We start from the raw sequence: 24,890 nt of genomic DNA on the forward strand, positions 1-24,890 counted from the left end.
CAAACTCAGATGTGCAGGTTGAAAATGCAACACAGGTCCCACCTAACTGAAATTGAGACCTTTCCCAGGGCCTACCCTGGCTCTTAATGCTGGAGAGAGAACCTTCTTCCAGGCTCTTGCAGGTTGGCGGCAGATTGCAATTCCATGCTGTTGTAGAACTGAGGTCCCCGCTTCCTTACTGGCTGTCACATGGACTGCTCTCTTGTTCTTGAAATGACCTCTCTCTGTCTCAGAGTCAGCAATAGCACTGAATCCTTCCCGTGCCTCATCTTTCCTGCATTTTCTTTGGCCAAGTCTCTCACTGACTCTTCTGCCCTCTAAGGGCCCACCCAGATAATCCAGGATAATCTCTGTCTCAGGATCTGTCACATCTGTAAAGTCCCTTCTTGGTACATAAGGTAACATGTTCACAGGTTCTAGGGATTATTAGATTATGGACACCTGAGGGACCCTAACAGAAGTGCTTCTTGACTCTTCCTGCAGCCACTTGGAAAAAGACGAGTGGTCATGGAAACATTTGAGTGAAGGTGGCTTTCCACTTCTGTTGTTCTGGAAAATACTCTATTTTCTGTTTTCTAGGTATCTGGTCTACCAGAATTTGCTTACAAATGTAAATGTACATTTACAATTAATCGTATGTGGTGATGAGGATACTAGTTCATTGTAGTGATGAAGATACTAGTTACTTAGCCTTTTGGAAGCCCACTCGAGCATGCCCAGCACTACTTTGCCCACCATGTCACAGTGGGGTCTGCTAAGGCGTGGCAATAACTGGGAGGCTGGGGAGACCTGTAGCAGCATATGGCTACATCCTTTTTAATTGCAAATTTTTTAAAAGATTTTATTTGCTAGAGAAAGACACAGTGAGAGAACACAAGCATGGGGAGTGGCAGAGGGAGAAGCAGGCTTCCTGCTGAGTAGGGAGCCTGATGAGGGGCTCGATCCCAAGACCCTGGGATCATGACCTGAGCAGAAGGCGCCCTTAATTCCAAATTTTTAAGACACAGTCCAACAGAGTAACTAGCTGATAGTTGTAGAAATGGCCAAATGCCTTAGCTGTCTATTTGATGTAACCCAAACTTTTTGGCATGTGCTGGGATGGCCTTTTTTCTTTCTGCCTGAAGCTGATCTTTTAGTTTCTGTTGCTTTTGGACTTTTTTTTTGGTTTGGCTTGGCTTTGGTTGTTTTTTTTTTTTATAAAGATTTTATTTATTTATTTATTAGACAGAGATCACAATTAGGCAGAGAGGCAGGCAGAGAGAGAGGAAGGGAAGCAGGCTCCCTGCTGAGCAGAGAGCCTGACACGGGGCTCGATCCCAGGACCCTGGGATCATGACCTGAGCCGAAGGCAGAGGCTCTAACCCACTGAGCCACCCAGCCGCCCCTGGTTGGTTGTTTTTTTAAGAGGTTAATATATACAAAATTATAACAGGAATAGAAGGGTAACACCCCAGCCTCTTGTCCCAACTTCTAAATCCTCTCCCCAAAGGAATCACTGTCCAGTTTCTTGTAGACTTTTAAAGGAGCTTCCCACTGCCTTGTGATGTGTAGCTATGTGTTTACACAAGTTGATTCTTAGGAAATCTGCCATCAATTTTTTGTTTATAAAACTTAGAAAGACAAAAAGGCATATATAGTGCCACCGTTGTAGCACAACTATTCACTTTGGCAGATTCCTTTCCAGTTTGTTATAAGGTGCTTTTTCTGTTGTTGCCACACAGTGTACAACTCTTTTTTTTTTCATGTATTGGAAGTATTTCCATAAGATTGTCTTATTTTTGAGGTGATGAAAGGGTTATTTTGTTTCATTTCTTCCATGTTAATGTTCATTAAAATCTGAAGAGCAGAAAAGCGAGAAATAGATGATGTTGAGGTTAAAAAAAAATATGCTGAGTAACACATTTCTCTTTCAACAACTGCTACTTCTATCCTCCCTGCTCCTAAGGTAAGACTAATTTTAGGAGGAAGTCTTAGCTACTTTTTGCTAAGGAAAAGTGGTTTCAGGTCCCCAATAGTTAGTGGCAATGGAATCAGAGGCACTAGAGAGACACTTCAAGTTATTTATAGAAGAATTTCAAACAATGTAAAATATACACAGTTCCCTTTGATACAGTATGTGGTATTTTAGAAATTAAAAATCGAGAATGCATGGGAAATCTGCATTGTTCTAGACATAGAATTGGTGTGTTCGTCAAAGCATTACAAAAGAAAATGTCTATAGCTAGACCCCTAAGGAAGGGGGTCCTGCTACTAGATTAGTGTAATTTTGTTTAGCAGAGTATATGTACTATAATGGCATTTACAGTTCATTTGTCAATCAGCACATCTATAACACAGGCTCTTCTATTAATTGTCTTCCTATAGCATTCACGATTTAAAATGAATTTTTGGATCAAAGTGTCATATTCAGCTGTTTTTGTATAGAAGAAATAAATGGACCCATTTTTTCTGTGAAAAAAAATCTGTACACTGGCTTAGAATTCTCAACCATCCTCTAGCTCTTCAGATGCTAGAATCTAACTTAGACACTGGGTCATCAGCATAGGCCTTTTATGAAAAACTGTTTATAGAGTACCTAGTGGCTAAACTCAGTAGTATCTTAACAATGCTGGAAAATACCCAGCCTTGGCTGATAACATGTATTTGTAATTCACATATGGTGCTATTAATGTGCTCTGCTTAAAGCACAGAGTCCATTTAGGCTTATATAAAGAATTAGTGGGAAAATGTTAGGGTCCTTCTGGGTGACAACTTTCACAGATGACTGCAGTCTCTCCAGGTTCATGTCAGCTGAGGCAAACAAACGCTGCACAATCATAAACCTTTCCATATCCTTCAGAGGAGCCAAGTCTGGGTTTTCAAGATCAGATATTCCATCATCAGAGAGAGCACGGAGCTGAAATGACACATTTAAGCAAATTCACTTAAAAATGTTACAGATAATCCACATAGCTAAATAATAATGTATTTCTAGATGAATTAAATTGTTATTGTTCTTTAAATTCCCCAAGTGGTGCAGAAAAACCCTTAAGATGTAACAAGAGCGGTTTCTCCCCGGCCAGGAATTTACACCTGATTTTTCCAATTTGCCTGGAGTTCTGACTGAATCTCCACTCTGAATTCTACCTTCTATTAGATCCCGTAACTTCAGGAGATGAGAAACTTCAGAATGTAACTTTCCCATAGAAACAGTATGTATGGTTTGATTTTTCTTTTTATTTCTTAAATAGTTGCTTGATCTCCTCAAAAGGGTAGGTACCACTGTTTAGTAATGCTTCCCGCCTAAAGAACCTTTGCCCTTGCTATTCCTACCTGGGACACTCCCTCCAGAGTTCCATGTAAATCCTTTTTTTTCTCATCTCTCATTGTCTTCTGCAATGCCTCTTCAGAAGGGTCTTTCATACTCTCCCTTCTACCCCCATATCCCAGCCACTATTACCCTACTGTCTTTCTGAAACTATCCTCTTGACAGTAACTGTTTAGTCTGTTTTCTAAAACCTAAGCTTTTTAGAAGCCCAGAGCCCTGGTCTGTCATAAGACATGGCCCTCAATGTGCTGAATGAATGTTAGCTCTTCAGAGAGGCCACTTCAGATGCTGCACTAATTGCAAGTTTTCAGAACATCTGAAATTTTGTGACACTTCATTTTTTTTTACTGGTACTCTCTAAATTAATCTCATCTGGTTTTGAATGCCTGGTAAAAATCAAATTGGCTAATCTTTATAGGTTTACTTATTTTTTTTTAATCTTCAGTAATTATAAAGTATGTATGAATTTCAACTGAATCTGAAGGGAATCCAAAAGCTTTCCAGAAATGTCCTAAGCAATGCTAACCTTACTAAAAGCTTGCCCCGAAGGGCAGCAGTCACTTGACTATAAAAGTACTTAAGCCTGATAGGTCTACACCATGTAGATTTACCAACTACCACTCACACAGTGTTACCACAGGCTTTATACCAGCCTTTGGCCAAGATCAGAAACTCTCAATTTTGCTTTAGAAAGTGGATTAGGCCTGCTCTCTGGTAGAAGAATCACATCCCAGTAATTTAAGAATGAACTCCACTAGTGCAGACTGTGTGTCTGCAGTCTGGGCAGCATCCAGGTTCCTTCTCTGAACAGCTGCCAGCCCCACATGCCCACAGGCACTTACAGTCACGCAAAGGGTGGTGAGGCAATAACAGCCTCCACTGATGACTCCACCTGATGCTATTCTAAAAGCTTTTCCGAAAGGCTCTCGAAGTTACTCTGGGCACCAGACAAGAGAACATAGGAATGCAGGTACATTTGACACCCAAATTCCTCCAGGAGGCAGGAGCCTCACTATCTAGGTCAGATTATGTGAAGATGCCCAGGAAATTGTTTAAAGGAAAATGTTTTCTTTGTCTATGTTAAGCAGCCCTGGAAAAGCAAATGACTCTATGGGTGGGTTGTTTTGTGTCAGCGTAGAATACCAGTCATCCTGGAACTCCAAATGTGTCCTGGCTACTCTAGGACCAACAAAGAAGAACTTGCAAGGAACACGAAGATCAAATCTAATGCTGACTGCAAGGAAGATGACAAGTAAGTGTGAGTTTGTTGGGAAAGGGAATTAGCTAATGTGTTCTTGCGATATTTTGGTAATTTTGTAAATCTTACTAAGGGTAATCTGGGAAATGCTAAGCACTCACCTACTGCCATCCTAATGACCGCACACAGGTAATGGTACTTATTGTCTCCATATCCCAACTATACCACCAGACTTGACCCACAGCTGGCCCCAGAACATACATGCTGGCATGTTTCCAAGTAGTTCAGTTTTAGTGGTCAAAGTATAAGAACCCAGCATTCCTCTGGATGGGTAGAATCTATTTTCATTTGTGAATGGGTTCCAAACTGCTCCTTAGAATGATGCCTTATTCAGATGTCTTTGCTAGGCAAAGAAATACCTAAGGCACTAAGCATGGTGTTAGTGGATGGGTAACAAATTTCAGGATCCTGGCCAGGCATTTAATCTTAACACCTGTTTCCTAGATCTGGGAGCAGAGCTCTGAGCTTTGCTCTTTTGAGCCTACAGAGCATATTGGTCTGGGCTCTTAGTAATTAATCCAGCCAGGTGTGCTCAGCTACTCTGCCCCAGGCTGAACAACATCTGCCCATTAGAGTGGCTTCTGGGCAGCCTACTCATGGCTCCTTCTATTAATGACCCAGTTTGTAATTTAAAAAGGAAAAGCTTAATCTTGACTTGCTAGGGTTAAGGTCATCATCACCTAACTCTTGCTCTTGCCATGAAATTTCTTTAGGACATAAAGCTAATGATCTGAGACAAAGCAGTTCTCTCAAATACCTCCTTGGTGAATTAGATGCAGAGCTGAATCAAACCGGTCTAGGCCTAGCACTGCCATTACAAGTAACAGGATGTCAGGCCCCTTCCCTGCAAAGTTACAACCAAACCTTAGCCAAAATTTGGTCTCAAAACAGTGGGAAAAGCTTGAGATTTAGAATCTAATGAGAGAGTTGGGTCCTAGCTCTGCAAGCAAGATCTTTGTACAAATGCTTTCCTCTCAGCCTCAGTCTTCCTATAGGGTAGGATGTCTGGTGTGATGTGGATGGTGTATAAAAAAAGTCAGGTTAGCAATAATACTTGGTTTAACCTATTTTGAGGGGCTACTGTAGATGAAAAATCCTAAAGGTTGTTAGTGCCCATCCCCACTGAAAATTTCCTTACCAAGTGACACAGCGAAGGAATAATCTGGAGTTTACAGCAAGCACCCAGCAGAGCTCCTGCATTATCTGGCATTTCTGCAGGAGACAAAAATCAGTCAATGTCCAAAAAACAAAACCAAAAAATCCATGGGAACAGGTCAGCCCCTGAATTGTATCTAATTTATACTTTAGTGCTCTCCCAGCAGAGGACATGCTCAGTAATCACTGAATGAATGAATGAATGGTGCTAAACAGGCAGCAAAGGCCTTTTAGAAAATAGATGGAAAAAGTAACGAGCCCTGTGTTCACTAGAGGATAGTCCTTGACATTTCAGTTTGCCAATCAAGAAGAACTGTACAGACTCTAGAAAAAGCAAATCATATTGAAAAGTAGAACCTAAATAAAAAAAATTAAAAAAAAAATCTGAAAAAAAAAAAAAAGAAAAAGAAAAGTAGAACCTATCTTTTCACAAAGGAAAGAAGGAAGCCCCTGCCCCTCCCAAAGTCAAAGGAGGCTTTGAAGGCCAAGAAAGCAATGCTGAAATACATCTATTTTTTTTTAAGATTTTATTTATTCATTTGAGAGGGAGAGAGAGAGGGAGAAGCAGACTCCCTGCTAAGCAGGGAGCCTGACACAGGACTTGATCCCAGACACCTGACTGAGCCACTCAGGCAGCTCCACATGTCATCTACTTTTGGACAGCCCAAATATCTTCAAAAGAGTGCACCCCAGGAGAAACGAGCTTTACCACTATGCCATCATCAAGTTCCCCCTGATTAGTCAGCCATGAAAAAAACAGAAGACAACACACTTATGTTCACTGTGGATGTCAAGGCCAACAAGCGCCAGATCAAGCAGGCTGTGAAGAAGCTCTAGGACATTGACATGGCTAAGGGCAACACCCTGATCAGACCCCAGAGAAAGATGGTGGCATATGTTCAACTGGCTCCTATGAAGCTTTGGATGTTGCCAACAAAACTGGGATCATCTAAACTGAATCTAGCTGAATTAAAAAAAAATTTTTTTATATATATTATATATATAAAAACTAGGATTTGGTGACAAGAGGTGTGTTTGAGCGCTGGTGCGACTTTGGGTATACCTCTGTGAGCATGTTTCCTCCTCTGACCAACCATAGTTTGGTTTTTGCAGATGTCAGAGAACAGGGTAAAATATAAAGGGTTCCACTTGGGTCATTAGTCATTTTGGGGAGAAAAATGCAATGTGGGTGGACTAAGGGGTGGCACTGCAGAACCTCCCAGCCCACCACTAGTTCAACACAAGGGGCACCAGTGACAGAATTAGTTGGTGGAGGGCTGCACCAGAAGGGCCCTGCCAAGTCTCAGGGAAAGGGAATCCAAGTCAATGTTATTCAAAATAGATTTCAAATACCAACCAGGATAAAACAGATGCAGTTTCCAAAAGAACCAAATCCCTCAGGATATAACCTTTGAACTGAGAAGGCAAAAGAGAGGAGAGAGTCACCTGCTACATCATCTGGCCCAGGAACCACTCAAGAACCTGTCTCTTATAAATAGCATGCCACTGAGGTTCTGATCCAGCAGAGTACGATGTAACATAGCCTATTCCCAAGGAAGGAAGTCTGCTAGAGGATGGGGCAGCTCCAGGGAATGATCCTGCTTGAGAATCCCCTAAAATTACATTTAAATATTGTGTGTGCATTTGCCCACAGAAAAGGTCCATAGTCAACAAATTATCAAGGAGGCCCTTATCCCCAGTCAGGAAGATGAAGCTGGGAAGTGTCCCCTGGTGGAAGGATCACAGCACTGGAAGGGCAATGACAAAGTCACCTGGGACATGAAGTCCTAGCTGAACCACTGTCACACATCACCTCCACTGTTCATGCTTCCATTCCCTCACTTTTCAGGTGGCTCCTGAGTTCCATTTAATCATCATCATCCACTCCCCCCTCCCCACCACCACCACCCTTATTCTTGGAAATGCGTTAGTTCCACGTTATGCAGATGGTCATTCACTATTTTGAGTATGGTGCTAGGGCCACAAGGATGAAGTAACAGCATCTGCTTTATAGAGCTTACCAAATAATTTTACTACTTTAATTTCCTGCAGGCACGATAATTATTTTCTCCTACTTCAGCCCTCTTCCATATTATGACTATGTTTTACAAATGACACCGAGGGAGTTCATGCTTAAGGTCACTAAGTGGTTGAGGTGGTGTTGAGAAAGTGTTCAAGAGACAGGCAAGATGCTGGGATTGAACTGCTTTAAACAAGGTAAGCATGAAGAGGCTATGTTGGAAGATCCTGAATTCACTTCCAGCTACATACAGAACAATTGCCTTGGAAAACAAAACTACCAGAGCACCTTCTACACATCTGGCAAATAAAACGGACATCTAAGCAAGTAGGAAAGGCTGAGACACAATTTCACCATAAACTCCACCCTTGGCACAGTGACCCACAATTGGAAGGGAACAAAAAAAGCTTCTCTCTGAGGAGCAAAGAGTTTGAACCCCACATTTTTAAGACAGGCACTGGAGAGACCAGCTCCCCAGATATCTTGCTTTGAAAGCCGATGGAGCTCCTGTTCTTGAGATCCACAAGGCTATAACAAGCTGAGAAATGGTTCTTAAACGTCTTGCCCATGAACCTATCTGCAAAAAGGCAGCCCTTTGAAAGGTGTCCAGACTCTCTGTGAAAGAGATTTGTTATCTTAAAGCAGCAATCTGGAGGGCAGACCTCTCAAAAGATCAAGGGGCCTGCTGGAGTACACTGTGAGGATGGTGGCCAGTGCTTACCATCTTTGCATCCTTCCTCTGCCACACTCCAAGGGAACAGTATCTCCTGGAGGGATGCTATTACACAAGTCTGATGCTCTAGTTTTTAGGCTGCCAGCCAGTGAATACCTCTTGATCACTTGGCTCTGGTGGCTAGTAGGCCTGAGAGCCTGGGCCCTATGGGACTATAACAAATGGAGAGACAGTTCTTGGCTGACTACTACCCCCCCTAGTCTTTCTGTGATAGAGGCCTACTTGTAGAAGGAGGGGAAGATGGCAGCTGAATAGCAGGACCCAAGGTTTGCCTCATTCCACAAATACAACTAGGTAACTATCGTATCATCCTAAATACCCCAGAAATCTATCTGAAGACTGGCAGAACAAACTCCACAAATAAAGGTAGAGAAAAGGCCACAGCAATCAAGGTAGAAAGGACAGAGATGTGGCTTAGGAGAGAAATGGATTATGGCAAAAGCAGTGAGAAGGGAGCCATGGTCACAGAGAAGGGCAAAAGATATACTAGCATACAGGAGAACACACAGGGAAAACAATTGGCTTGGAAAGCAGAAGGGCTCATATTTTGTGACTCCATGCAACCAGTGGTGCTTAAAGCCGGGAGTTTTAAAGGTTACCGTGCTTGGCTCCAGGAGAGCCTGGAGGACATTTGCCTGTCTTCACTCCAAGGGCAGCTGCAAACATCCTGTGAACATAGAGCCTGGAGACAGGAATGTGAAGGGTACCTAGAGCACATAGTGGGGAGGTTGTTTGCTCATCAGAGAGACAGGGTTCATGGAGAGACCCCCTCCAGGAATATAGGAACTGGCCATCTGTGGGAACCGACACAATGCAAACACTTGGTCTTAATTCATTTACACCAAGCCCTGTGGTCTGGAAGAATTGCCCTTTCCATTCATGCTTGCCTCAGTCTCAGGAGAGTAGGCCCCTCCCCCAGAAGACTGCCCCAAACTCCAGCCAATATTGTGTCTCCGGACTTGCAAGTTTGGAGGCCTCAGTTCCTGTGGCGCAGTGAGAGATCTCATTATATGCAGACAAGAGCACACCTAGGTAAAATGTGCCACATACAAACCAGAGACCAAACCCTGCCCACAATAGGCAAATGACCAGTGTGAAGGATAAAGACACCAGGACACATTGGAGACACTCCCAGAAGTGCTAGGCCATGGGAAACGCGACACAATATACTGTAGCAACTACATGTAGGACCTCTTATTCATAAAGTCATTACCCTCAGGTATAGGAGACAGAACTAACTTTCCTGACACAGAAACAGAGAATCTGTCCAAAATCAAAGAACAAGACATGACCATGGCCAGAGATCAAAGTGAGACAGATGTAATAGCATGCCTAATAAAGAATTTAAAGCAGTGATCAAAGGAATATGCACTGGACTTGAGAAAAGAGTGAAGCACATCAGTGAGACCATTAACACAAGAGAGAAGAAATAACATAGCAGAGATAAAGAGCCCAATAAAGTGAGAAACATGCTTGATGGAATAAACAGCAGACTAGAAGTATGGGAATTAATGACCTAGAAGACAGTAATCAAATTGAACAAAATAGGGAGAAAAAAAAATCCTGCAAAATAAGAACAGACATAGGGAACTCAGTGACTCCATCAAATATAATGTTCATATTTTTTAGTCCAAAGAAAGAGACAAGGGGGCAGAGAATTTATTTGAAGAAATAGCTGGAAACTTCCCTAAACCAGGGAAGGAAACATATCTAGGAGGCACAGAGAAACCCCAAAAAAGCAGATTTACACAAAGACATACTGTAATTAGAAAAACACAGTGATAATGAAAATGTATTAAAAGTGGTAAAACAAGGAAGAGAGTCATATACAAAGAAAACCCCATAAATTAGCTGTCAGTGGAGTTTTCAGCAAACTTTCCAAGCCAGAAAGGAGTACCATGATATATTCAAAGTGCTGAATGGGAAAAATGGCATCCAAGAATACTCTGTCTAGCAAGGCTAATATTCAGAGTAGAAAGAGAGTTTCCCAAACAAAAACTATAAAGAGCTCACAACGACTAAACCCTGCAAGAAATATTAAAGGGAACTCTAAGTGGAAAGGAAAGACCAAAAATTATAGTATGAAGGTAGAAAACACAAAAAGCACTAAAATTGAATATTTTTGTGAAAAATCAGTCAAGGCTTAGTGCCTGAGTGGCTCAGATGGTTAAGCACCTGCCTTCGGCTCAGGTCCTGATCCCGGGGTCCTGGGATCAAATCCCACATTGGGCTCCCTGTTCCTTAGGGAGCCTGCTTCTCACTCTGCCTCTCTCTGTCCCTCATGAATAAATAATCTTTAAAAAAAATCAGTCAAGGAACTCACAAAATAAAGGATGTAAAATATGACACCATATACCTAAAACATGGGGATAGGAGGAATAAAGAATGGGTTCAAACATAAACAACCACCAATTTAATATAGACTACTTTATGCAGAAGATGTTATACCACAAATCAAAAACCACTAATGAATATGCAAAGAATTTTTTAAATATCCAAATGTATCACTAATGAAAACCAAATCATAAAAGACAAGAGGATCAGAGAAAATGTCCAGAAACTGCACAGCAAGTTAAAATATATATATATATATACACACACGTATACATAAACACATATATACCTATATGTTTACATTTACATATGCATTTATATATACATATATATCTATGGCAATAAATACATGTCTATCAATAATATTTTGGAATGAGGTTTGCACCTGGGTAGCTCAGTCGGTTAAGCGTCCAATTTTTTTTTTTTAAGATTTTATTTATTTATTTGATAGAGACTTGGTGAGAGAGGGAACACAAGCAGGGGCAGAGGGAGAAGCAGGCTTCCCACCGAGCAGAGAGCCCAATGCGGGGCTCAATCCTAGGACCCTGGGATCACAACCTGAGCCGAAGGCAGACACTTAACGACTGAGCCACCCAGGTACCCCATAAGCATCCAGTTCTTGATTTTGGCTCAGGTCATGACCTCAGGGTCCTGAGATCGAGCTCCAAGTCAGGCTCAGTGCTGGGTATGGAATCTGCTTAAGATTATCTCTCTCCCTCTCTGCCCCACCTGTCTTTAAAAAAGACAAATACAATGCTTGGAATGGAAAAAGGACTAAATTTTCCAAACAAAAGACATAAAATGACAGAATAGATTAAAAAAAAACAAGACCCATCTATATGCTGCCTATGAGAGAGTCATTTTAGACATAAAAACACCTGCCAAGTGAAACTGAGGGGATAGAGAAACATTTATCATGCAAATGGATATCAAAAGAAAGCCGGAGTTGCAACACTTATGTTGGACAGAAGACTTTAAAACAAAAGCTATAATAATAGACAAAGAAGACCACTATGTAATAATAAAAGAAATGATACAACAAGAAGATATAACAATTGTAAATACTTATGCAGTCAACATGGGGACACCCAAATACATAAAACAGTAACAACAAACATAGGGAAATAATCTATAATAATAGTAGGGGACTTTAATACCACACACATCAAAGGACAGATCATCCAAACAGGAAATCAACAACAACAACAAAAAAAAACCAGTGGCTTTGAGAGACACGATGGACCAGATGGATTTAACATATATTCAGAATATACCATCCTAAAGAAAGTGTATTCTCTTCAAGTGCACATTGAACATTCTCCAGAACAGATCATGTATTAGGCCACAGAACAAACCTTTGAAACATATTTAAAAAGATCAAATTCATACCATGCATCTTTTCTGACTACATTATGAAATTAGAAGTCAACAAGAAAAACATCTGGAAAGACCACAAATACAAGGAGGTTAAATAACATTCTACTAAATCATCAGTGAGTCAACCAGGAAAAGAAAGAAGAAATTAAGAAGTACTTGGAAACAAATGAAACTGAAAACATAATAGTCCCTAAAAACTTTGATGCAGTAAAAGTGCTCATAAGAGGAAAGTATGTAGGAAAACAGGCCTACCTCAGGAAGAAAAATGTCAAACAACCTAGTCTTACACCTAAAGGAGCTAGAAAAAGAACAAACAAAACCTAAAGTCAGCAGAAGGAAGAAAATAATAAAGATTAGAGCAGAAATAAATGATATAGAAATGAAAAAATAGAAAAGCTCAATGAAACAAGGAGCTGGTTCTTTGAAAAAAAAAAAAAAAAAAATCAATAAAATTGATAAGTCACCAGCCAGACTTATGGAGAAAAAAGAGAACAGGCCCAAATAAATAAAATCACAAAAGAGAGATTAGAAACACCACAGAAATATAACTGTAAGAGAATATTATGAAAAACTATATGCCAACAAACTGAACAACCTAGAAGAAATGGATAAATTCCTAGAAACATAACCAACCAAAACTGAAGCAGGAAGAAATAGAAAATTTGAAATTACCAGCAACAAAATTGAATCAACAATTTAAAAATTCCCAACAAAACTCTAAGACCAGATAGTTTCACAAGCAAATTATGCCAAACATTTAAAGAAGAGTTTTATCTATTCTTCTTAAACTATTCCAAAAAATAAGAAAGGAAGGAAAACTTCCAAATTCATTCTATGAGACCAGTATTAGCCTGATACCAAAATTAAAGACACCACAAAAAAACAAGAACTACAGGCCAAGATCTCTGATGAACATAAAAGCAAATATCCTCGACAAAATACTAGCAAACAGAATCCAATAATACATTAAAAAAATCATTCACCATGACCAAGAATTTATTCCTGAATTGCAAGGGTGGTTCTATATTTGTAAATCAATCACATGACACATCACATTAATAAGATCAAAGATAAGAACCATATGATAATTTCCAATAGACACTGAAAAAAGCATTTGACAAAGTATAACATCCATTTATGACAAAAAACCCTCAATAAAGTAGGTATAAAGGAACATACTACAACATAATATAGGCCATTTATAAAAAAACCCACAGCTAACATCATCCTCAGTGGGGACAAACAGAGCCTTTCCCCTAAGGTTAGGAACAAGACAATGATGTCCACTCTTGGCAATATTACTAAACACAGTACTGGAAATCCTAGTCATAACAATCAGACAACAACAACAACATAAATGAAAGGCATTCAAATTGGCAAGGAAGAAGGCAAACTTTCACTCTTTGCAGATGACATACTATATATATAGAAAACCCAAACGACTCCCATCAAAAAAACTGCTAAAATGGATAAACAAATTCAGTAAAGTGGCAGGATACAAAATCAATCTACAGATACCCATTGCATTTTTTCTTTCCTTGTTTTTTTTTTTTTAAAGATTTTATTTATTTGATAGCAGGAGAGCACAAGCAGGGGGAGTGACAGGAGAGGGAGAAGCAGGCTCCCCACTGAGCAGGGAGCCTGATGCAGGGCTCAATCCCACAACCTTGGGATCATGACCTGAGCCAAAGACAGATGCTTAACCAACTGAGCCATCCAGGCACCCCTGCTGCATTTCTATATACCAATAATGAAGCAGCAGATAGAGAAATTAAGGAAACAGTCCCATTTACTGTTGCACCAAAAATAATAAGATACTTAGGAATAAACTTAAAAAGATAAAAGATTGTACTCCAAGAACTATAAAATATTGATGAAAAAATTGAGGACAATATAAAGGAAAAGATTTTGTGTGCTTATATTGGAGAAACAAATATTGTTAATATATCTACACAACCCAAAGCAATTCTACATATATAATGCTATCTCTATCAAAATTCCAACAGCACTTTTTACAGAATTAGAACAAACAATTCTAAAATTTGTGTGGAACCACAAAAGACTCCTAATAGCCAAGGTAGTCTTGAAAAACCAAAGCAAAGCTGGAGGCATCACAATTCTGGATATTAAGTTATATTACAAAGCTGCAGTAATCAAAACAGGATGATCCTGGCACAAAAACAGACCTGTAGATCATTGGACCAAAAGAGAAGACCCAGAAATAAGCCCACAATTATATGGTCAGTTAATCTCAACAAAGCGGGAAAGAATATCCGATGGGAAAAAGACAATCTCTTCAACAAATGGTGCTGGGAAAACTGGGCAACAACATGCAAAAGAATGAAACTGGACCACTCAAAATGGATTAAAGAGCTAAATATAAGACAGGAAACCATGAAAATCCTAGAAAAGAGCATAGCAACTCTTTTCTAGGTATGTCTTCTGAGGCAAGGAAATAATACTAAAAGGCAGCAATGGAGAAGATATTTGCACTGTCCTCTCTAATAAAGGGTTAGTATTCAAATCTTATACAGAACTTCTATATCTCAACATCCAAAAAAACAATCCAATTAAAAAATGAGAAGACATGAACAGACATTCCTCCAAAGAAGACATAAAGATACCAACAGACACATGAAAAGATGCCCATCATCACTTATCATCAAGGAAATGCACATCAAACCTACAAAGAGTTATCACCTCACAACTGTCAAAATAGCTAAAATCAACAACACAAGAAGCAACAGGTGTTGGCAAGGATGTGGAGAAAACGGAACCCTCCTGCACTGTTGTTGGCAATGCAAACGGGTACAACCACTGTGTGGAAAAAGTATGGAGGTTTCTCAACAAGTTAAAAATAGAACTACCCTAACATCCAGGAATCGCGCTACAGGTATTTACCTAAAGAATACAAAAGCAGTAATTCAGAAAGGCACATGCACACCTATATTTATTGCAGTGTTATTTACAATAGCCAAGTTATGGAAGCAGCCAAGTGTCCATGGATAGATGAATGAATGCAGAAGATGTGAGATATGTATACACACACACATATATACACACAATGGAATATTACTTAGCCATAAAAAGGAATGAAATCTTGCCATGCACAAGTACATACTACCTAGGGAGTATAATGCTAGGTGAAACACGTCTATCAGAGAAAAACAAATACCATATAATTTCACTTATGTGGAATTTAAGAAACAAAACAAATGAACAACAACAAAAAAAAACCACAAGAAACAGACTCTCAACATAGAGAACAAACTGATGGTTACCAGAGGGGAGGTGGATGGGGGGATGGGTGAAATAGATGATGGGTATTAAATAATACACTTGTCATGATGAGCACTAAGTAATATATATAGAATTGTTGGATCCCTATATAGGATACCTGAAATGCTGTATGTTAACTATACTGGAATTAAAATTTTAAAGTTAATAAAAGAAAAAATGTGTAATTCTAAATAGTAGTAAAAATACTATACAATAATTTGTTAAGGCATACATAAGTGATAAAGGTATAAATTGTGATATCAAAATCTTAAAATGTGGTGGAGGAGGTAGTAAGACTGTAGGGCTTTAGAATGCATTCAAACTTTAGTTGTTACCAACTTAAAATAGACTATTATAGGGGTATAGGGGTGCCTGGGTTGCTTAGTTGTTTAAGCATCTGCCTTTGGCTCAGGTCATGATCCCAGGGTTCTGGGATCGAACCCCACCTTGTGCTCCCTGCTCAGTGGGCAATCTGATTCTCCCTCTCTCTTCCTTTGCCCTCCCCTCAGCTCGTGCTTGCTCACTCGCTCTCAAATAAATAAAATTTTTTTAAATTACTTATAAAAATAAGTTTTTATATATAAGCGTCCATGGTAACTGCAAAGCAACAACCTATAGTAGATACACAGAGAACAGAATCTAAGCATACAACAATAGAAGATCATCAAAAGAAGAGAGCAAGAGAAGGAACAAAAAACTACAAAACAGCCACAAAATAATTTTTAATAGCAATAAGTACATACCTATTATTAACTAGTTTAAATATAAATTCTCCAGTCAAAAGACATAGAGTGGCTAAATAGGAAAAATATTTAAAGATCCATCTATATGCTGCCTACAAGAGACTCACTTAGGATGTCAAGACAGGACTGAAAGTTGGTAAAAGGTATTCCATCTAAATGGAAACCAAAAGAAAGGGGACATAGCTAAATTTAAACAAAATAGACCTTAAAACAAAGACTGTAATAAGACAAAGAAGTACATTATATAATGAGAAATGGGTCAATATAACAAGAAAATATAACACATTTATGCACCCAACACAGGAGCACCTAAATATATAAACATTAACAGACCTGAAGAAGAGAGAAATACACAGCAATATAATAATAGTAGGGACATCATACCCCACTTATCAGAGAGAGATCATCCAGACAAATTATCATCAGGGAAAGCTCAGCCTTAACACATTAAGATGGACTTAACAGATATATATAGAATATTCCCTCGGTTAGATCACATGTTATGCCACAAAACAAGTCTTAATAAATTTAAGAAGACTGTGATTGGAAAAGATGCTCAATGTGATTTCAGCGGTATAAAACTAAAACCAATTAACGGAAGAAACTGGAAAAGTCACAAATATATAGACATCAAAAATGCTACTCAATGACCAATGGGTGAAATTAGAAATCAAAGGAGAATTCAAAAGATACCTAGAGACAAATGAAAATGGAAATATACTGAAACTCATTAGATGCAGTAAAGGCAATTCAAGAGGGAAGTTCATGGCAATAATTTCCCTTAAGAAACAAGAAAAATCTCAAATATACATCTAACTTTATACCTGAAAGAACTAGGAAGGGAATAATAAACTTAGCCCAAACTTAGTAGAAGGAAATAACAAAAGATCATAGTGGAAATAAATGAAATAGAGACTAGAAAGACCAATACGATTAGGAGCTGGTTCTTTGAAAAGATAAAATTGATAAACCTTTAGCTATACTCACCAAGAAATAGAAGACTCAAGTAAATATAATCAGAAATGAAAGAGAAATTACAACTGATAACACAGACATAAAAGGATCTTGAGAAATTACTATGAACATCTACACACCAACAAACTGGACATGCTAGAAGAAATGGACGAATTCATACAAACATACAACCAAGACAAAATCAGGAAGAAATAAAAAAACTGAATCAGTAACGAAAAACCTCCTAACAAACAAAAATCCAGGACCAGATGGCTTCATGGGCAATTCTATGAAATATTTAAAGAAAAATTAGGGCAATACCTTCAGGTCCCCTCCCTCCTTGGGAGCATTATACTATTACTTTGCTGCCACTCAGTAAGTCACTCAATAAACCTTGCTTTGCTGCCCACCAAAAAAGGAAAGAAAAGAAAAAAATTACTGGGGCACCTGGCTGGCTCAGTTGGTGAGCATGTGACTCTTGATCTCAGGGTCATGTGTTCAAGTCTCACACTGGACATAAAGCTTACTTAAATAAAAATAAAATCTAAAGAAAATCTAATGCGAATCCTTCTCAAACTCTTGGAATCTCCTTTTTCAAGGCCAGTATTACCATGACAACAAAACTAGACAAGGAAGCCACAAGAAAATTGACAGACCAATATTCCTGATGAACACAGATGCAAAAGTCCTCAACAAAATATTCACAAACTGACTTTAACAGTACATTAAAATGCTCATTCACCATGATCAAATGGGATTAGTTCCAGGAATGCAAGGATAGCTGAACTTCCACAAATCAATCACATGATCCACCACAGTAACAAAATGAAGGATCAGAATCATGATCATCTTAATAGATGCAGAAAAGGCGTTTAACAAAATTCAACATCCATTTATGATGATAAACAAAAAAACTTGTCAATAAAGGATAGGGGTCATGCACCTCAATGTGAAAAGGCTATATATGACAAGCCCACAGCTAGCATCATTAATGGTGAAAAACAGAAAGCTTTTCCTCTAAGATCAGAAACAAGACAAGGATGCCCACTCTCACCACTTTTATTCAATATTGTATTAGAAATCCTACCCAGAGCAATTAGGCTAGAAGAGGAACTAAAACACATCAAAACTGGAATGAAAGAAGTAAGACAGTCACTATTTACAGATGACATGGTACTATACATAGAAAATAAAGACTTCACCAGAAAAACTATTAGAATAAATTTAGACAAGTTACAGAATACAAATCAATATACAAAACTCTGTTATGTTTCTATATTCTAATAAATAATCAGAAAAGAAATTAAGAAAATTCCATTTGTAATTACATCTAAAAGAATAAAATAATTAGGAATAAATTTAATCAAGGAGACGAAAGACCTCTACACTGAAAACTACAGGACAATGATGAAAGAAATTGAAGAAGACATAAATAAATGGAAAAATAGTCTGTGCTTGTGAATTGGAAGAATATGAATGTAATATTAACAGGTCCATACTACCCAAAGCAATGTACAGTTTGGATGCAATCTTTATCAAAATTCCAATGGCATTTTTCACAGAAATAGAAAAACATGTATGGAATTCTAAAACATGTATGGAACCACAAAAGACCCCAAATAACCAAGGCAATCTTGAGAAAGAAGATCAAAGCTGGCAGCATCACATAGTCTTATTTCAAACTATATTACAAAGCTATACTAATGAAACAGTATGATACTGGCATAAAAACAGACTATAGATCAATGGAATAGAATAGAGAGCCCAGAAATTAAACCCATCTGGGCCATTAATTTACAACAGGGAGCCAGAAATATACAACGGGGAGAAGATAATCTCTTCAGTAAGTGGCATTGGGAAAACTGAACAGCCATATCCAAAGCCATAAAAAGAGAAACAATCATTATTATACACAAAAATTATACACAAAAATATACACAAAAATACAAAAAAATTAAATGGATCAAGGATTTGAACATAAGCCCTGAAACCATAAAAATCCTAGAAGGAAACAACAAAGGTAATAAGCTCCTTGAGACTGCGTTTGGTGTCAGATCCAAAAAATCATCACTAAGACCAAAGGTAACAAAACCAGAATTAAGTAGGACTACATCAAACCAAAGAACTTCTACACAGCAAAGGAAATCAAAAAATTAAATGGCAACCTATTGAATGGGAAAAAAATATTTACAAAGATAATTCTGAGAAGGTGTTAATGTCCAAAATATAAAAGGGCTCATGTAACTCAATAGCAAAATAAAATGAAACAAAAAAATCCAAACCATTTGATTGAAATGAGCAGAGGATCTGCATGAAAAGGCACTTAATGGTACTAATCATCAGAGAAATGCAGATCAGAATCGCAGTGAGATACTACCTCACACCTGTTAGAATGGCTATGCTTCAAAAAGACAAGAAATAACAAGTGTTGGTGAGGATATGGAGAAAAGGGAATCCTTGTGCACTGTTGGTAGGAAGGTAAATTAGTGCAGCCACATTAGTAAATCATGAGCATTTAATGTACAACACGATGTCTATAGTTACAACACTATACTGTGTATTTGAAAGTTGCTAAGAATGTTAAAAATTCTGTAAGAAAAATGTATAACTATGTATGGTGATGGATATTAACTAGACATATTGTGATCATTTTACAATGTATACAAATATGGAATCATAGTACACCTTAAACTAATATGATGTAAGTTTTATCTCAATTTTTAAAAGTTAGGCACGGTGAAGCTGGTAACTGGTGTTATTCAGAAAGCTGCAGATAGGACTCAAGGAGAGGCTATTTTCCGTTCCAGCATTTTCCCCAGGTTCTAAAGAGAGAAGACTGTTTTCATAAGAAGAAAAGGGCAACTCAGAAGGGCCGAGGATTAGGAGGAACACTAATGGAAGGGCTTTACAATGAAAGAGCTGATCTGACCTCCACAGTGACTGACATGTAAATGAGAAAACAGTTCAGAGAGATGCAAGAGGGCATGGTGGGTTCAGCTGCACTTAAAGATTCCACTACCCCCGGAACAGCAAGTAAGTCTCATGTTATGAGTCAACTCCCAGCGGCTCCCTGTGTGCAAGGTTTCAGTGCGATGCATTCCTGATGTCAGATACATGCTGCGTATTTCATATCACTGAACTAGCCTATTGATAGAAATATTTCAATAAGTAATAGGGTATGTGAAGAAAATGCCCTCCACATGCTGGAACACTCTGGCCAGTAGATTAGCCCCTGATAGAATGACTACATTTAAAAACTCTAGTACAACACTGACGTTAACTTCAGGGGCAAAAGCTCTCTGGTGATGTTCCACAGGCCTCTATCTTATGTCCTGTCCCAGCCAAAACTTTTATCCATGACTTAGAGAAGGAGCATATAAACCTGAGAGCGGGATCCTCTCTGACTTATTTTGTAAAACTGAAGATCTCCTTGCCCTTTGTTCTTCTGTGGCACTGGGGAGGAACCATAAATGTGTCCTGAACTCAATACCTCAAAAAATATCACCAGGAAGGAAAGTTGTGAAGACAAGGATCAAGGCTGATGGGCCAGGCAGGTCTTGCCTTTCCTTGAAGGAACGGAAAGCCCACACAGAATGGCTACCTTCTGATCTCCCAACCCCTCTGGCATGGGGAATCCTGGATGGCAGTGGTAGAGGAGTGGCAGGGCAGGGTCCACTACTAGGTGATAACTCCATGGCCGTGCCCCTAGGAGAGCCAACTCAAGATCAGGGTAGAGGGTTGTGTTGCTACTGGGCCCAGCATCCTAGTGTATCAGGATGCTCTCCACACTCTCCCTGCCCAAATGCCCACAAAGTGGCCAACAAGTTTGCAAAGAGGATCAGAAGTACCAAAACACTAGCGGGGAGAGCAGGTGCCAGATGAAAGCCACGGCCACGCAGCAGTGTCAAAGCCCAAGAGTGAACCACAGGCTATGTTTGAGGAGATGCCTTCCTGTGTTGCTGAGGATGTGTGCCCATAGACAGCTCTCCCCGGAGGAGGAGAGAGACATGAGAGGAGACTGGTGTCACACAAGTCTATGGTTTCTCACAACAGTCATAAAAGCTTCCTCAGCTTGCCACTTACCGTCCCTGTACTGCTGAAAGGGCGGGAACAGCATGTACCAAATCTTCCATAACAGTAAGCAAAGCGATTTCAAAGCAACAGCAGCATTTCTTTCTTTTTCCATACCTGCTAGTGCACTGACCAAGAAGTAGGCTGTAGAAAAGAGCTTCTGGTTGCTGACTGCATCCTCCAGGCCTGGACACCCGCCCTGCATTCTGCACCCCACCAAGCATAGGAAAGCTGTGAGGTCCTTCTGCTGTGGGGGCTTCAGCTCCCCCAGTGTTGCCAGTGGGGACGACAGGCCACTGACCACATCCTCACACTGCAGGGGGAAGAGAAAAGAGAAAGATCTAGTAAAGCCAGAGGCCAAGCTGAGCCTCTGCCCCATGACAAGCCGCTGCTTACCCTTCCACTATCTCCCAAGTAAAGAAAACACTGTATTCTTTTCTGTTTTGAAATCACTAATCTCCCATAAGTAAACAGGCTTGCCCAGTATTATTCTTTCACAGAGAGGGGAGGAGGGATGCAGGAACTATGGATAGAACCTTTCAGGACAAGGCAGGTTCTGTCAGGAACAGGTGACTACATGCAGAACTAAGGAGGGGTACATAAAAGCATTGTCCCATCATGGTTCTCCAGCTTTAAACTTGGCACACCAACCACATTCCCAGCCGGGCCCAAGGCAGCATCAGCCATCCACACTGGGACACTGGGAGGTGGGTGGCTGTGCCAGGGAGGGCCACCTCAGCCAGCTCAGCACCACCTAGCAAGCTCGCTTCCATCGAAACCTCCACATCAGATGCATTCATAGAAAAGCCCACCGGCCCCACCTGGGCAGCTTGCTCCCACCCCTGACAGGGCAGTTGATGTTCTTTCCAAAGGGTACTAGTCTGACATTTCCCTCTTGGAAGGAGCTATGTTAGGAAGTATAAGTCGGTGGGCTTTTTGAAACATCTGTGTTCTCAGGCTAGCACACCCTCCTGCGAGCTCCAGATCCTCCAGAACACCCAGATCTCCTGGACGGCTGGACTGTTTCTACAACTGCAGGTTCCATCACTGGTAGCTAAGCTCTTTTGCCACAATCCAGTTGCAAGAAGGAAAAATAGCATGAATGCTTCCCTGGAAACCATTAAGCATTGAATCAGAGTTCAAAAACTCTGAATAATAGAATAACAAAACAAAACAAAAACTGTAAGTCATCTTAATAGTGCCCCAGCCTTCTTAACAAAGGAGCACAAAGTCTGGCAGGTTGGCAGCTGGTGGGTCCTTTACCACTTGTACAACTCATAGTTAAGGAACTCAACCTCTCCAGAAAATCCTTCTGCTACAAAACAGAAAACTACAAAGGCCTGCTTTTTAATCTATTGTAAGTAGAGTAGGTTGACTTATTGGACTCTACCACACAGCCCCCTTGTAGTGGGGTTGAATCGAGGCCCCTCAAACATAGGTTTACCTAGAACTCCAGAGTATGACCTTATTTGGAATAAGAGAAAGAGTTTTTGAAGATATAATGAAGGTAAGGATCTCAACATGAGATGCTCCTGGACTGGAGTGGGCCCCATATACAATGGTGAGTGTCCTTTAATGGAAAAGGGGAGGACACGGACACAGGATGGAGGCATGGGGAGACATGGAGCAGTGTGGCCACAAGCCAGAGAGCATCAAGGGCCACCAAAGCTGGAAGAGGCAAGGTAGTGTTTTCCACCTGAGCCTGTGGGTGAAGAAAGGCCCTGCTGACATCCCAGCTCCAGACTTCTGGCCTCCAGACCCAAATCTAACAGAATAAATTTCTGTGGTTCCAAGCCACAGAGTTTGTAGTAACTTGTTACAACAGCCCTTAGGGAAACAATCTACCCTTTGATTCCTTACTTCAGGCACCTTTTTTCAGTTAGAACACTAAGGACCTGAGAGTAAGAAAAAAAAAAAGCTTAAGGTTTAAAGGAGGTGGGGACATTTCATATACAATCTTATCCCAGCTCACGGCTTTATCCCAAGAGATCTAGTCTGTCCACTTCTGCAACCCCAGGTGGAACGCTAGCCTGCGAGCTCCCTGGTCTTACCACTTGCTCCAGGGCCCTGAGTAGCTCTTCATCAGACAGGATGGCCTGGAGGACGAGGCTCAGCGCCGACTGCTGCTGTGCCGGCAGCTCTGCAAAGGGACGGAAGTTCCGCTCCACGAGCAAAGTGGCTGTGAAAACAGAGAGCACCCGGCCTCATGATGGAACAAGGGACAGCAGGCTTTCTGTAGTCACTGTCCTCAGTTCTCATAGACACTTCCAGGAGCGGGGCCAGTCATGCAACTTGAGCGGGACCTCGAGCTAGCTACCGCCCTGCGTGTTCTCAATAACCAGAAGGAGGGGGACAGAAAGAGACAGAAAAGAGAGGGCCACCCAGATTTGCTTCAGACTTCCCTCTTCCCTCCCTAAACTTTAAGTCTATTTTCTAGAAAAGTCTGATCAATTATTTAGACTCCTCTTTAGCATGATCTCTATAGAAGCAGGTTATCAAGGTGGAATTACTAACCTTCAGTACTTTTATAGGGCTTCACAGCCAAGCAAATCCAAAGCCATTATTTTCCTTGTCCTTTCTTCTAATAACATGCAGATTTCATCCTTTAATATTTAATGCTTGCTTCTCCAACTCTGGCACCCTGTTTTCATGGCACAGCCATTTCACCTTTCCCACTCCTTATTCTTCACCCATCCTGGGGAACAGGCACACAGGCACACAGGATCTGCAGGATGCTTAAGGCGCTCTCCTTAAAAGCTTTTTTTTTTTTTTTTTTTTTTTTTTAAGACACTGAAACACTTCTAGTAAATTAAGCCCAGCGGGGCTTTACAAGCAAGATTTGATAAACCACAGCTTTTATATGCAGGGATGCATACTCATACCTCTGCTCATGGCAAATTCCAGCACACAGCTGTCAGCCCCATGGACAGAAAAGGTCCCATCATTCCCTGATATATTCAAAAACTTCCCTATGAACACAGCTGTGTCTTTGCCACCCCAGCCTAGAGATGAGAGCTTTCTGGGTTGGGCTGGGGTCTGAGAGCACAAAGGCCAGGCTGCCTTCCATCCTACCCCTGCTTCACAGGCCCAGCCATCCCACTTCATCCCAGGCTGACTAGAATGGCCAGCTGACAGGGGTGGATGGTGGGAAAGGAAATTATAAGGAAGCTGCAGCCCACAAAACGGTCTCGTCACTTCCCTGGAGCACAGTTCACGGCTGCAGGGCCACTCTGCTGTGTTCTAGCCCATGGCAGTGCTGAAGCAGCAGCTGGGAGTCGGACCCAATCATCAGCCTCAAGGAAGCAGAGGAGGGGCCTGCAGCCCTGCATAAAATGGGGGGACGCTGCATCTTAAGACGGCCTTCCTTGCCATGTCTTCCAACACTGGCACTTCTGCTAATAGAAACGGTGGTTTGGGACTCACCGAAGCCCCACAGGTAAGAATCTTCTTACCCTCCCAGCCAGACTATATTCTGAGCTGCTCCTGGCTCTTTTTGCCAAGCTCTTTCCTGATTATTTGTTTCACCTTTTTCCTGCCCATTTCCTCTTCTGCCATATCCTGCACTACCCCCTTGCCCATACCACCACAAGAAAAGCCAACTTTTTAAAACACAGCACGCTAGAGGAGTAAAAGCTACAGCAGGTGAGTGGCAGGTGCCC

General features: G+C 40.5%; 1 protein-coding gene and 1 long non-coding RNA gene across 3 annotated transcripts in view; one reads left to right on the forward strand and one right to left on the reverse strand.

The window, feature by feature from the left end:
* The first annotated feature begins 1,871 nt into the window (after nt 1-1,871).
* On the forward strand, nt 1,872-6,652 carry LOC125080643 (uncharacterized). Its single transcript, XR_007121442.1, has 4 exons — nt 1,872-1,945; nt 3,137-3,191; nt 4,446-4,559; nt 6,384-6,652. It is a non-coding gene; the product is annotated as an uncharacterized LOC125080643 (long non-coding RNA).
* The window catches only part of GSDME (gasdermin E), a 77,398-nt gene continuing 54,427 nt past the window's right edge, over nt 1,920-24,890 (reverse strand). For both annotated transcript variants that reach the window (XM_047694579.1, XM_047694578.1), the window contains exons 7-10: nt 23,283-23,410; nt 21,349-21,544; nt 5,704-5,777; nt 1,920-2,896 (exon numbers count right to left, since the gene is read on the reverse strand). In XM_047694579.1, the coding sequence (XP_047550535.1) occupies nt 2,666-2,896; nt 5,704-5,777; nt 21,349-21,544; nt 23,283-23,410 (629 nt within the window). In that variant the 3' untranslated portion in view covers nt 1,920-2,665. The remainder of the gene's footprint in view (nt 2,897-5,703; nt 5,778-21,348; nt 21,545-23,282; nt 23,411-24,890) is intronic.

This window comes from Lutra lutra, chromosome 11, assembly GCF_902655055.1.
Source record: "Lutra lutra chromosome 11, mLutLut1.2, whole genome shotgun sequence".
NCBI lineage: Eukaryota > Metazoa > Chordata > Mammalia > Carnivora > Mustelidae > Lutra > Lutra lutra.